The sequence below is a fragment of the Mesoplodon mirus genome (assembly GCF_964341445.2).
Source record: "Mesoplodon mirus genome assembly, chromosome: 11".
In the NCBI taxonomy this organism is placed as follows: Eukaryota; Metazoa; Chordata; class Mammalia; order Artiodactyla; family Ziphiidae; genus Mesoplodon; species Mesoplodon mirus.
In genome coordinates this window covers 81,489,424-81,504,369 of record NC_138987.1, presented here as the reverse complement: position 1 = coordinate 81,504,369, position 14,946 = coordinate 81,489,424, and the positions used below count along the sequence as shown (strand labels likewise).

Here is a 14,946-nt window from a genome sequence, read left to right as displayed (position 1 = left end):
TACCCAGAATCTGATTGCTTCTCACCACCTCCATGGTTACCACTCTGGTCTGAGCCATTATCATGTCTCATCTGCATTACCCAAATAATCTCCAGACCCTCGTTTCCACCTTTATTCTCTGTGGCCTATTCTCAACACAGCAGCCAGAGTGATGCTTTAAAAACCCGAGTAGGATGGTGTCCCTCCTCTGTTCCAAACACTGCAGTGGCTCACCTCCTCAGAATAAAGGTCAAAGTTCTTACACTGCCCTACAAGTAGGGTTGCCGGGGAAAATACAGGATGCCCAGTTAAGTTCAAAGTTTGGAAAAACATCGAATAATTGTTGAGTTTAACTACATCCCATGCAATATCTTTTTGCTAAGCCCTAAGTGATGTGGCCCTCCAGCCTCTCTAACTTTGTCTCCCACTACCTTCTCCCTTGCTAACTCTCATCCAGCCACAATGGCTTCCCTGCTGATCCTCGCACCCAGACCCCTGCCTCAGGGCCTTTGAACTGGCTGTTTCCTCTGCCCACAACCCTCTTCTCTCTGGTACCTCTTTGACTAACTCACTTACCTTCCAGTGTTTCTCAAATCTCACCTTCTCAATGTGGCTTAACTCGATCACTTTATTTAATCCCATAGCCTGTCTCTTCCGTTTTTCCGATACTTTTGATCACTCTTTCCTTGTCCCCTTCCTTTTCCTAGAGGGCTTATCACCTCTTAACAGACTGAATATAGCCATATCCAAGGTGTTCTATTAAACTGGACCACAAGTCTCAATTACAGAGGTAAAAATGATTGTGCAAGAAAAATCCAGCCTACTAATTGGCACAGAAAAGAGGAATATCATTTTATCCAGGAACTTAGATATGAGCTTATTATGTTGATTATTTATTGCATGTCCATGGGCAGATATATGTCTCTTTTCTTCACCGATGGTCCCAATAGCTTAGAATATTGCCTGCTACATAGTCGGCACTGAGTAAAATATTAATTGAGTGAATTAAGAATATGTCACTAAGAATATAACAGAATTGAAGAGATGTAGAAAGAGTAGGATATAAGCAGAAAACAATGAGGCAGTAGAAGCTGTGAACTGGCAGAAACCAGGAGGTAGAGCAGCAAGTAGAGAGAAGCAATTAGAATAGGGAAGCCATTCTAGACAGAGAGAAAGCGGAAGCCGAGAAAAAGTTGTTGGGTAATAGTGTATGGTGGAGCTGAGGGTCTTGCTTTAGTTTCATGAATAGCATCTGGCTCTCCATGATGGCTCTTTGCTTACTGCACCTGTTATCTTAAATTGCTCGTGTATTGTTTCAATAAATTCTCATTACTTTAAGAAAAAAAAGAACATGTCACTCATAAAATATTGTTCCACTAGGATGGCTATAATCAAAAACAGATAATAGCAATGTGGATGACGACATGGATAATGTGGAACCCTCCTACACCACTGATGGAAATGCAAGATAGTGCAACTTTACAAAATAGCTTGGCAGCTCCGCAAAAGGTTGAACACAGAGTTACCATGTGTACCAGCAATTCCACTCCTAGGTATATACACAAAAGCAAAACATATGTCCACACAAAAGCATGTACATGAATATCCAGCATTATTCATAATAGCCAAAAAGTAGAAACAACCCAAATGTTCATCAACTGATAAAAAGACAAACAAAATATGGTATATCCATGCAGTGGATATTTTTCTGCAATAAAAAGAAAGGAAGTACTGATACATGCTATAACATGAACCTTGAAAACATACCAAGTGAAAGAAGCAAGTCACAGAAGACCACATATTATATGATTCCATTTACATGAAATGTCCAGGATAGGCAAATCTATAGCAACAGAAAGTAGATCAGTGGTTGCCTAGTGCTGAGGAGGATGGAAGGGAAGGGGAAGGAGGGAGCAGTGATGGCTAAAGGGTATGAGGTTTCTTTTGAGGGCAATGAAAATGTGCTAAAATTGATTGTGATGATGGATGGACAACCCTGAATATACTAAACCCATTGAATTATACACTTTAAGTGGGTGAATCATACAGTATGTGAATTGTACCTCAACAGAGTTATTACCAAAAAAAAAAGGAGAAAATTTTTAAGTAGCTTTCTCCTAGAATTCAATTCAAACAATTCCCTACCTGTTGCAAGGTACATAGGACTATAAAGATAATGTCTACCATCAATTAACCTATAATATGGGAGAGGAAACAGACAACTTGTTTTACATTCTGAAGCGATATAATCTGCCAAGGAAACATAAAGGAGGACAAAATGAGCTCTGACCAGGTACGTTTTAAAAGGTTTCAAAGAGGCATAAAACTTTACACGTCTGGCCTATGAAACACGATCATGGCAAGTGGAGAAGAGATGAATGGTAAGAAAAGGTACTTAATTTTTATTGAGCACCTATTTGTGCTGACAACTATAAAGATGTCCAAATATGCTATAATAATTACAATAATCCGATCTGACCTTTTAGCAGGTGAGGAAAGAGATTCAGAGGGATTCAATTAATTGCTCAAGTTAACACCTCTATTTAGTGGAAAAGTCAGCCAGTATTTAAATAAAAATCTTCCTGACTCGAAAGCCATGTTCTTTTGCCTCTGGGCTGAGGAAATAGCACAGCAAAGCTAGAGATGAGAGTAAATGCCCTGTTTGGGGGACTGTCAGTTCCTCTGGTGTGGCCAGGAGGGAACACTCGGAAATTAAGATGAAATGGTACATTTGGCACAAACCATGGAAAGTATTAAACACAAAGCAAAGGAGTCTGTGCTTTATGCTGAAGATTTTTGAGTGAGCCTAGCATGCTGGGAGCTGTGCGTTAAGTAACTCCTTGTGCCAGGATTTAGAGGAAGACTGTGAGAGAAGAGGCTAAGGGTAGGAGTCCAGGGGGACTAGGACAGGGGAGGAGGGATATAAGGGAGGGAAACTGGTTGTCTTTCATCTTCACTGGGTCTTGCTCTCTAAGCCTGAACATCCATTCCCATGGCTTCCACCATCATCATGCTGATGAGTTCTCGACCTTTATCCCCAGTACTGACCCTTCTTCTCAACTTTAGATTCTATTTCCCGCTGCCTCCTGGATAACTTATGGGCAGGTCAAACTCAACTCATCAAAGATTTGTTTCTTTAGCCCTTCTTCTTCCCCTCTGTTAATGAAATCCCTGTCCACCAGTGAACCTGAAGTCGCCCTCAGACTCATGCACTGACTATCCACTCTGTGCACATGTCTTGTAGTCACTCGGACTTTCTCACCATTCTCCAAACACACCAACTCCTCTGAAAACTCTACGCCCCCATCTAGTCTCTTTCCCATTTTACAGGAATTTCTTCTCCAAGAGCCAACTCAACCACTGCCACAGCTCTGACTCCCTTGGTTGGTCCTCTCTGTGTCTTTGCTATAAAAATGTCTGTTTCTATCTTAGGCTCTACTACTTTGTCTGATTTATTCTTGTATTACCGGCACCTGGCATAGTAGCTGGAAAACAGTAGGCATTCAACTAAAGTTCACAGAATAACTGAATGTATCAATAAAGATTGAAGAGGACTCTGGAGTAGAAACTGAAGAGGGCTTGATGTCCGATTAGAGGTACCAATTTAGGAGGAATCATGGACTACTCGATATTTTGACTTGAATGACCAAGTTCAAGGTAATATCACTAAATCAAGGGGAAAAAAATAGAAGGAAGAGATTTTAAAGGAGGATGTATTTGATTTTGGATGTGTTGAGTTTAAGATGCCTACAGAACAACCAGTGTTGGGATGTTAGGTAGGAAGCTGGATATTCCAAACAGCATTCAAGATATAACTCTACTAGTCCAAGGACAAATGACATAAAATGAACAATGAAAGCCAGAGCATTAGATGAGACGACCAAGGGAGAAAGAAAGGAAGGGTAAGAGGAGCTCTGTATGCTCGATACAAACTTTTCAGGAAAAATGTTAAGACTACACTTATGTTGTGTTTCCCACCCAGTATGACTAAGGTAAGGGAACATACCCACCCACTAGCCCGGCATCCACATTCCTCTTCTCTGCTTTATTTTTCTCCATAGTCATCATTTGACATTCTATGTATTGTGGAAAATAAGTTCCATGATGAAAGTGTTTGTCTGTTTTTGTTCACTGCAATACCCTAGCACTTAGTAGATGCTCAGTAAGTAACGGTTGAACAAACAGGTGAATGAATGACTTTCACGCATAAGTATAGACAATAAAGGTAATAAAATAATGCGCAAAGTATAGAGAAGGGACTAATTACCAAGAGAAGAACACAGATGCCCCCCCTCACAATTTAGCCTTTATTTCCTATTAAATCACCTAGAAAGATCTTTAATTCTAGGAACCTGACCCTCCTATGATAGCAGTTCTGACCTATCATCAAATCCTTTCTCCATTTTGTTATTTTGTCACACCTGGTCTGTCGACATCTCCTTTTCACTGGATTTTTCACCTCTAGTAATTCAAAATTAATAGTTAATGTGGACAACAGAGTCAATTTGTTTCCATGCTTACTGCTTTAGCTCTGTCATGTGCTCATCATCACCTCATCATGACCACCTTCTGGACCACTAGCAACTGTTTTCTGAATCTCAACTCTGAAACATCTGGTTCACTGTCTTCAAGGCTAGGAGAGTCCCATTTGCTCTCACTGCCTGTCACAGTACCCACCTCTTCTGTTGCTACTATGGGCATCCTCGGAATATTCCTGGGGCCATCTCCTACTGGGGAGAATCTCTCCTCTATTATTTGATACTATATCCCCCTTTGGATCACAATTTAACACCGAACTCCTCCAAGAACCATTTCTAGATTAATCACAACTATTTGATAGCCTACTAATACAACCCCCAAATATCCCGAATGTTTAAATTATTCTTGTAATTAAGTTCTTCTAATATATATGGTATATATTAGATCTTATATGTGGTAAGTGATTCCAGGAATGAATGCATATCTAGATATACTTTATCACAACACTTCCCACATGTTTCTGCCTTTTGAGGGCAGAGAATAAAGAACTCTTATGTTACTGAGGTCACAGGGATTAGCAGCTAAAAGAGCTTGAAAACACTTTTCAATATTTAAGTAAGTTTCTATTTTATTTTAAATGTTCACACTAAATTTGTTCTACTTTACAAAGTATTTGTTCTAATATAAAAATACTATTTGAATTTGCTCTCAGGTTAACTCACCTCAATGGTCTCTCAAATTTGTTAATAAATGTGAAGCTTCTGAAAAATAGGCCATGTTGATCTAATACCTTCTGATATATCACCCTATATCCCTGTGGACATGTGTATGCCACAGAAACAATACCACACATGTGACAAAACTTGGGATAACTTGGAATTAGTGCATCTAAGTTTTTTGTCTGCAGTATATAGCAATTTAGGACTTACTTGCTTTATCTTCCTTTCATAGGTTATAAGCCACATAAATATAGAGACAATGTTAATTTGGAGGTGACTAATTGGATAGTCATTCATTAAGCAAATATTTATGAAGGATCCCTAATACACACTATGGAAGCATAAAAACGGATAAGATGTAGATGTGGATCTCCTAAAGATGAGAAGTTATCATGTACTGAGAGCTTACTCTCAGTTAAGCATTGAGCTAAGAATTTTTATATACAGGATTTCATTTATACCCACTACAATGCCAAAACATGGCATTATATTCCTCACTTTCAAGGTGAAAGGAAACTTGACCAAGACCACATAGCCAGGATGTGGAGCCAGTGTAGACCCATGTCTACTTGATGGTAAAGTTCATATACTTTCTATAATATGGTAAGGCATAGTATACAACAGAGGAGATGAGACAATGAAAAATATGTACAGTACTATATGGCTAATTGTGATCGACAAATTTAGGAGCAGATGTGTTTGCTTCTGGTTAGTGAGACCAGAGAAAGCTGAATTCATGGAACAACGGCTTTAGATCTGGGTCTCAGAGACAGGGCAGTAGTTCAAAAGCTTAGGAGTTTGGGCATCCCAAACAGAAACACCATAACTGAGAACATATGAGAGAGAGTTAAAGATGAGTAATGCAGTTAAACCAGAACCTGAGCTATAAATGGGAGAACAGTGGATGAAAAGTCAGGCAAAAAAGAAGGGGCCCAATTGTGGGGCAGGAAAATCAAAATTTTAGAGTTATAGACTGTACAATGTTATTGATAGGCTTTTGAGTAAGGAAATGAGTTCAAAGTGGAAAATTCTGTCTGGCAGCACTGAACAGTCCATTTGGGGGGTATGAGCCAGGGTGAGCCTCAAAAACCAAGGTGTGGCTGTGGGAATATGTGGAAGGAAGTGAGACTGTGAAAGCAGATTCATTACCACGTGGTAACTAGTGCACCTGGAAGAGGAAAAAGGAGATGCTTAAAATGATGGAGAAGTTCCCAGTCCAGTGGGGTATCATTAATTGCAATACAGAAGACAAGATAAGTTGCCAGGTTAGAGGAAGGAGATGGAAAGGCATGATGCACTGGTTTGCAGACGTGGTAAAATTGGCTGCCAGGAAGTCATATCTTTTTAAATGTCCATCAACCATGGAAAATAAAGAACAAAAGCCTGGAGAGAGGTTGGAGCCCTGGCTGCATATTTGGCAATAAACTACATAAAGTGGTGTTAAAGAGAAGGGCAGAGGGAAGAGACAAGGAGTCTATGATAAAATCAGAACCTCTGATCCAGGGGTTGGGAGAAGGACTAAGGCCTTGTGATAGACCCAGAGAACGTGCAATCTGAGCTAGAAGAAAAGGTTAGCAGGAAGTTCATGATGAGATCTGAGACAAACATTTCAACTTGGTGATGAAGGTTATTGTGATATTTTAAGGAATTTACAGGCTACAGGCTTTTTGATAACTGAAAAGCGAGAGAGAATTTTGACATTGAAGGGAAAGCTCAGAGGAGCAGAAATAGGGGTGAAGTGACGTGCTTATTTTGCTGTTCATGTTTTTTGTTGTTATAATGGGGGGACAGGATCATGTCTTAGAATGAGGCTCAGTCTACCGATAGATTTTTCCAAAGAACCCATGTTTCGGAGGTAGTGTGCTGACATAATAGTTATTATGATTGTGAAGAAAAAGGCGTCGAGGAAGCAGTGTAAAGGCAAGACCATGAGACACAGGAAGATCTTCAAAGGTACTATCTTTCTTCCTCTGTGGGACTCACCCTTCTATATAATAACTCTCTTCCCCAAATCTCCCAATTATCACACAACACCTTTCTGGCGCCATGTCAATCTTGTGTTCTTCCATCTAATCTAGACATATGAAGAGAAGACTCTTCTTTTTGTGTCATTTCCTTCCAGCGAGTCCCTCCCTAGCACTGTGTAATCTGGTATCTGCCCTTACCTTCCTGGAAACTCCTCTCTAAAAACTCCAAAACCTCCTAAACGAGAAACTCAAAGGCTCTGCTTCAGTTCATGTTACTGCTTTGACACAGTTGATAATCAATTCTTTTGTTCCCAAGGGTATTTTCGCCCCTCACTTCCACGTGCCACACATGTCCGGTTGTCCTCACACCATTCGGACTGGAAAGTTTCTGTGAGTGTGTGATCCCCTTTCTCTTTCAACTTTTCAATGCTGATGTTTTCCATGTGAACTCCCATCATCTCCTCCTCTCACTTGGAAGCCTTCCTCCACACTCCAGCTTTTTCTATGTCATACGGGCTGAGGATTCCCCGATACTGTCTCCTTCTCTGAGGCTCAGACCCATATGTTGACCTCTGTACTGAGTGTATCCCACTGGGCTGTTCAGTACATACCTCAATTTCAGTACTTCCAAAGCCAAATTCAGTATATGCCTATGTAAAATTGTTTTTCTTCTTCTGTTCTCAAACTCAGCTGTTGGTACTGCCGTCCACCCAGGCACCCACACTCTCTCATATCCATTCCAAACCAAACCATTGAGATTTAAAAATTCTATCTCCCCAATATTTCTTAACTTTGTCCTCTAATCCTGAATACCGCCACCACTACCTCTCCCAGATCAAGGTTTTGTTACCTCTCATGGACTATGGCAATAACCTTCTACCTAGTTACTCTGCCTCCAATATTGTCCTCTGATGAACAACTTCCCATAGCTGCCACAGTGCTCGAAAATAAAAATTAGACCCTGCATCCTCTACTTAAAATTCTTTAATTGTTCGCCATCCTCTATAAGTCCATAGGATGAAGTCCAAGCTTTCTAATATAAAAGGCCACATATGATCTGGCCAATCTCTTTTGCTGGCATTGCCCTGCTCTGAAACTTATACTCCAGAAACACTGACCTGTTTACAGGAAATGAAGATTCTACTCATGCTGTTCACCCCTCCACGCCTTTCCTTCTGCTGGCCACTCTGCTTCTGCCCACTTGGATATGGCTCTCTCCCTTCCATCTTTTTTTTTTTTTTTGGCCGCACCATGTGGCATGCAGGATATTAGTTTCCCAACCAGGGATCGAACCCGTGCCCTCTGCATTGGCAGCGTGGAGTCTTAACCACTGGGCTACCAGGAAAGTCCCTCCCTTCCATCTTTTACCATCAGCTCCATCACCATTTCTTCTAAGAAACCTTTCTTGACTCTTCCTCGGCTGCCCCCTACCACAACCCAACGAGACGTTAACAACCTGTAAACTTCTCCATCATTTCCCTTAATGCATTAGATAGCACTGATATTTATTGTGTCTGTATTCCACAACAGATTGTGGACACCCCGAAGGGCATGTCTAATTGGTGTTTGTTTCCTTGGAATAGAGCTCATGGTCACAGGCTAATATCTGGCATACTCCCACCTGTTGGAGGGATGTTGGAAAGGCTTGGAAGAACCATTCAGGGAAATGAGACAGTTGACAAAAGGTGAACCAAGGAAGGAAGGGGATATATTGTGGGTCCAGTTGAAGTTATATAGAATAAACATTGTAGTGAGGCCCTTATGTTTGTTTCGTGACTTTTATCAAAAAGATTCTTCAGCTTGACACGGAAAAATAGATGGTGAGTATCACCGGGAGTTGGTGATTATTCAAGGAGGGGGAAGGATCCTAGGGCGACTAAGCCAGCTACAGAGATGACTAAAGCCAGAAAGGGCTAAGGTTTATGAAGCAAAGGTAGAGCCAAAGGAAATAATGAGGACAAAGAGAAGGTTGGGTGGGCCTGAGAGAGCTGACGATAGAAGAAGAGGAGGACAGGGTGTGAGAGAGAGAGGGAGGGAGGGAGAGAGGGACAGAAACTGAGAGAGAGCACAGTTCAGAATCAAAAACAAAGTGCAGCCAGTGAGTAGAAGTTCAAGCTGCTGGGAAGATCATCTGAGCATTCATAACCTAACAAAATAAAATAAAAATCATTCTATTGTTTACTCAATATGTTATTGTGATTAAACATCTCTTTGCCAGTTGGTGGAACCTTCTGGCATTTTGTAACACATACTATAGGCAGAGAATCATACAAATTGCAGAAATAATGACAAGTTACCTTTGGGATGTAATTCTTCTGCTTTTTCTGGAAGCAGAGTATCCCAGTCCAATGCTCAGTTACATAATCTGAATTTTGTCCAGCTTTCATTTTGAAATAATTTTTCCCAAAGCATGGCAAACAAAAATCATTCTAGTCCCTCCTTTCTACTGGGCAGTTTCTTTCTCTATTATTTTAGTATCTTGAGAACACTTACCACAGATGAAACAGGTTGTCTTTAGAATTTCTTCTTTTTTCTGTTTTTCACTTCTGAGGTCCGCAAAAGTATCAATGATAACCCCAAAAATCAAGTTAAGAACGATAATGATGACAATGAAATAAAAAAGAAGGTCGTACACCACTCGGGCAGCAAACAAGGGCTCCTGAAATAAAAAATTTTAAAACATTAAAAAAAATCCATTGTGTATATATACAGATGCACACATTTTCGAGGCATGTTGATTTAGCATATTGTCTAGCAGAGAGTATATATTCAATCATTGTTTGCTAAATATGAATAGTATTCCAAGTTGGAAAAATAAGAACCCCTTCTATCTTCGTTGTCTTTAAGTGTTGTGAGGAAAACTTTCCAGTCTGTTCCCAGACCCCTTCCATTCCCTAGGACTTGCACTCTTCCTCTCCAAGGGAGGGACTTACTGTGTATTAAAAACCACTTGACATGTCATTGTGCTAAATGCATTTTGGTGCAGTGGGCCCCTATCCCAGAAGCTGCACAAAAGGTAGACAAATACCAGTCCCAAAGGTCAGAGATTGGAGATTTGAGGAGGATCTAATGATCCGTCAATTTCTGGAGTCGATTTTGTTCTTGGCCTTAGAGCTAAGTACATTCAACTCAGGCTTATTTCTACTTGTCAAATGGTATTAAAATACACATTAGAGATCAGATAGCCTAGATGTTTCATAGATGAGGAAACATGAGATGAACGGACAACGTGATACGGCTGGCCTGTTGGAGGACTGAGATTATTCAAGCTCCCAGCATGGCACCTGAGACGTTGTAGCCGATGAGAAATTTTTCAGCCTTGCCATTTGAATATACGAAATCCTGTTAGAATTTGTTCAGATTTGATACTCCTCATCAATAAATAATAGAGGCTGTTCCTATTCAGAAGCAAAGAGTAAATCTTCATGCCTAAGAAACCTGATAGACAAAAGGCAGCCTGGTTTCTGTTATCTACGTTAACAATCAACTCCTCCATAAAGACTATAGTCGAAATATATACAGTCGAATATAACTCTGTCCACAGTTCAAAGGTGTACAGAGTTCATGACCCTACTAACATACGTAGATTTCTAGGACATTAGCTGTTTCTGTGTAATCCCAGTATACAACGAATTGGTTTCAATGGCCACCGTGATACTGTTAAAGCAAACAACAGAACATACAGTACCCTGAAAACAAAAACCATATTGTAAATGCTGTTAAGAAAGGTTAAAACAAGATCATGTGCTTCTTGAAAAACCATTTTTCTCCAGCTTTTACTTCTTTTGAGGGTCTTCTCAGCACATCTCCCACGCCGCCGCCGTTCCTGAGGCCCTGGTTCAGGACAGTCACAATGCACATAAGGAGGGTGTCACACATTCTTTCAATTCCATCTTCATATTCCTCAGCAGCTACAAAAACAAACAAGTCAAACAGTACAGCAACCTCATGCTTTTAAAACACACTCTTATGTACTGTCAAAGATCTATTGCTTTATAACTGTGTCAGGACACAGTTTTCTGAAGGGATATAACACGTTATTTTCCATGCGGCAGCCCGTGAAGCCCGTGACTGACACAGACTCATAGAGCATGCATATAATATCCCCAAATCATTTTTTCTTCCATTGGTGGAAAAGGACAGAATATAAGAAAGCTAATATTCATTGCACACTGTCGTGATGTGGGGAGATTTCAGTGAGACCTTCTGAAAACACAGTCAACTCACCCAGGAAGCAAAAGTATTGCGGGGGGGAAAGAGCTTGTACAAGGAAGCTAGGTGAACCCAGCTTTAAATTCTACTCTGTTCCACAACTGGGACTTGGGCAAGTTACTTAATCTCAACATCCTCATCTGTAAAATGGGGAGGTCTGTTTAAGGATTAAACCCTTCAGAGGGTTATTTAAGGATTATATTTAAGGTATATAAAACACTTTGTACAGAGGTTGGCATACCCATAGTAAGTTAAGGGCTCACAAATTGGGGCAAATACTATTTCATTTCTCTAGTAAGTGTCTAAGCTTTCTGAATGACCAGCATGGAGCTACAGATAAGAGGCACGATGCATTTATGTAAACAATTTATTTCATGTAAATAATTTATTTTATGTGAACGTGTTTATGTGAAAATACTTAGGGACAAACGGAGAGAGATAAAAAAAGTATTATGTGACAGAAAAATTCCTAGTCTTATTTTGTTTAAAGATAAAGTTACCAAATATGGTAGTAATCTCTCAGTCATTTAAAATAATAAAAAATTCTCACCAACTTGGATACTAGAATCAGGATTTCCTAAATTAAGTAAGTAGGAATGTACTTTTCTTGTTACAAGATTAAAGAGCCATAGTGGCACTGAATTTTGGAACGGTGTAGCCAGTCTGCATGTCATGGCGTGAATGTGAAAACAACCACCACCAAAGGAAAAAGAAAAAGAAGGCTTCTATTGACAATTTTGTGTACCTGATCCACTACAAATAGCCTGTCTGGTACTTTGTTAGGAAAAGGTTGATTTTCTTCTTGTAAGCTGACTTTAACATCACATGGACGAGGGATCTGGCATTTCCCCTTTATTCAGAGCTGCTTCTTTCTAAAACATACTCCTCAAGAGGAGGGCGGAAGTCAGAGATGGGCAAGCATCAAATGCAGCATCAAAGATATCAGCAGAGTCTGTGCTGGACCACTTACCGTAGAGGTGAGCACCAAGGCACATTCTGACTTGGAAAGTAGAAGAAATAAAACCAGGAGAAATGAGGAAGAAGTAAAGCTTGTGGTGCCAGCAGTCAGAACAGCAGAAGAGGCAAGAAAGGCAGAGAAGACAGTGAGAAAGCTCAGTCTGCAAAGTGCTTGGTTAGGTCCCCGACACCTGGTGGTGGTGATGGCTAGGAAGAATGAGAAGAAAATAGTTAGAAATGTGTAAGAGAGTTAAAGGAATTTTTGAAGAGGAATATGGCTTTCCAGCAATGCAGTCACGTGCAGTATGTCTATATACTACTTTCCCACGGCTAGACTTTCAATCAATCTTCTATCTAGTGGCAGGATCTGCGTTCATTTATTTAATCAGCAACTACCTGGTCATATGACACCAATGTTTACTAAAGACTTATTAAGTGCCAGATTAATCAGTTTACGGAAGCTACAGGAAAGTGCTCCCATCTCTCCCCAATAATTCAGAAGTGAGGTTGTTTGCTCTTTAATAAGAGGTGAGCTAGTAAAATCCACACACAATTCACATGATTAGCCATTGTGAAATAAAATAGATTGGCTGCAAATACATAAAGAGAATTGGCTTTCTGTGTGACATGTAAACATGGGGAGAGTGCCCAGGTCAGGGTCAATGCCAGCCATAGTCCAGTCCACTCACTCCATAACTAGTGCTTGGGCATGCCAGTTTTACACAGTAGCCTCTAGGAGCTTGGTTAATAAGGTTTTACCTTTGTGAGACGGACCTACTCATAATATGTTAAGCCAAGTTCCCAGGCCTTCAGGCTGAGAGCCAGGCCCTGAGTCACGATGAATTCACCTAAATAAATGCCACCTTGTGGAGACCTACCTACATAACCAGGTTTCCCCATGCCAAACCTGCTTCATTTCAATATGTCAAGAGCCCTTGCGTTAGGTGCTAGAAATACAAGTGGGAAGATGAAAGTGCTGCAGCCCCCAGGAAACTTATGGTCCCCTAGGAAATGTGGGTAGCAGATGAACAAAGGCAGTGCAGTACCATGGGTACTAAGGAGGCAGGATGGATGAGCATCTCATGGGCTGGGGTGTCGGGGGCAGCATCCTAAAGGACGGGGCACCTGGGCTGAATATTGAAAGGGGGCATGGTTGGCCAGTAAGATCAGTGAAGACATTCCAGGCAGATAAAATGGGATGAGCGAAGGCAAACAGGCATGAAGAAACATCTGGAGTGTCTGGGGAACGGCAGGTGGATTGGGATGCCAGGGCCTCTGGGGTATGCAGATGAGTGCGGGAGCTGTAAGAAGAGAAGTAGGTAGGGGCCAGATTATGGAGAGAATCATACACCAAGCTACAGAGTTTAAATTTTATCCTGAAAGCTATGGGGAGTCACTGGAGAATTTTAAACAGAAGAAAGGTGATTTAGCATCTAGTTGGCAAAGCAGTATGAGATAAAACATGAACTTAAATAACAAGACAAATGAACACACGATAAAAGCCACAAGAGCAGTGCAAAGAGATCAGTATAGAGAGAGAACTTTTAATACCAAGGATAATGAGAGGGGAGTCCCTCAATGGACTAAGACAGCAGTAGATAGGCATTTCACGTGTCACGGGCAGAGAGCCCCAGAGTTAAAAATAATTGCTTATATGATGAAGAGCCAATAATACCAGTATGCAGAGGAGTGTAAGATATGGCTGGAGATAAACTGGCAGCTCTCTGAAAAGCTCTAGGGAGTTTGGATTTTAGTTGGCAGGTAATGGGGCATCGTGGACATCTTGAGTTGTGGGTAGGGAAGGACATATTCAAAGCAGTGACTTCTGACAAGTAGCCTAGTGGTGATATAGTGGGTAAATTGAGGAGGAGAGAATAACTGGAGGTAGAAAGACCTCTTAGGAGGCAGTTGCAATAATTCAGGCATGATGTGTCATGAGCCTCCACCAGAGTAATGGGTGTGAGAATGGAAAGGATGAAAGATCGGGAGCTGACGGGACTCGGTATGAAGGAGACGGCAACGTGAAGTGTCAGACTGAAGCTTCCAGCCAGCGGTGACCCGGGAAAGGAGGGTCTCGCTAAACCGCAGAAACGGACCATTTGGAAGGAAGAACTGGATGCCGGGGCTTTGAGGAAGACAAGGAAAGAATCTCAGATGATTTTTACGTTTATCGGACGAGAAGACTTTTAAAAGGCTACAGAGGGCCAGAGCTGGGAGAGTACTGGGATCCAGAATTAAGGAAGACAATACTTTAAAGATGAAGAGAGTATCAAAAAACATCAGAAGTACAGAAGGGTCAAAGGCAATGAGAAACAAGAAAAGGTCACTGGATTTAACAATTAGGTCATCAGGAAAAGCACAGGAAGATGTCATAGGAAGAGGGCAAATAGTTTAAGAGAAGATAGTTGATTCAGAAGGTGAAGGAGAGAGTGTAGGTCAACTGTTTTATAGAAAAATTTAGTACTGAAAGGAAGGAGATTAATAGGATATTAGTTTGGGGGGATAAGAGAATGCAGAAGAAGGTTCAATTAGGACCCAAGAGTGTGTATAAGAAGAAAGAGAACAGATGGTAGCAAGGAAAAGATTTCAGGTGCAAGAATAATGATCTAGATAATGGTGGCACAGGGGTAATG

At 40.9% G+C, this 14,946-nt stretch overlaps 1 protein-coding gene across 1 annotated transcript in view; it reads right to left on the bottom strand.

The window, feature by feature from the left end:
- The window catches only part of ITPR2 (inositol 1,4,5-trisphosphate receptor type 2), a 540,309-nt gene that overhangs the window by 56,527 nt on the left and 468,836 nt on the right, over nucleotides 1–14,946 (bottom strand). Inside the window, exons 53-54 of the mRNA XM_082634919.1 lie at nucleotides 10,925–11,055; nucleotides 9,638–9,803 (exon numbers count right to left, since the gene is read on the bottom strand). Coding sequence (XP_082491045.1) covers nucleotides 9,638–9,803; nucleotides 10,925–11,055 — 297 coding nt within the window. The remainder of the gene's footprint in view (nucleotides 1–9,637; nucleotides 9,804–10,924; nucleotides 11,056–14,946) is intronic.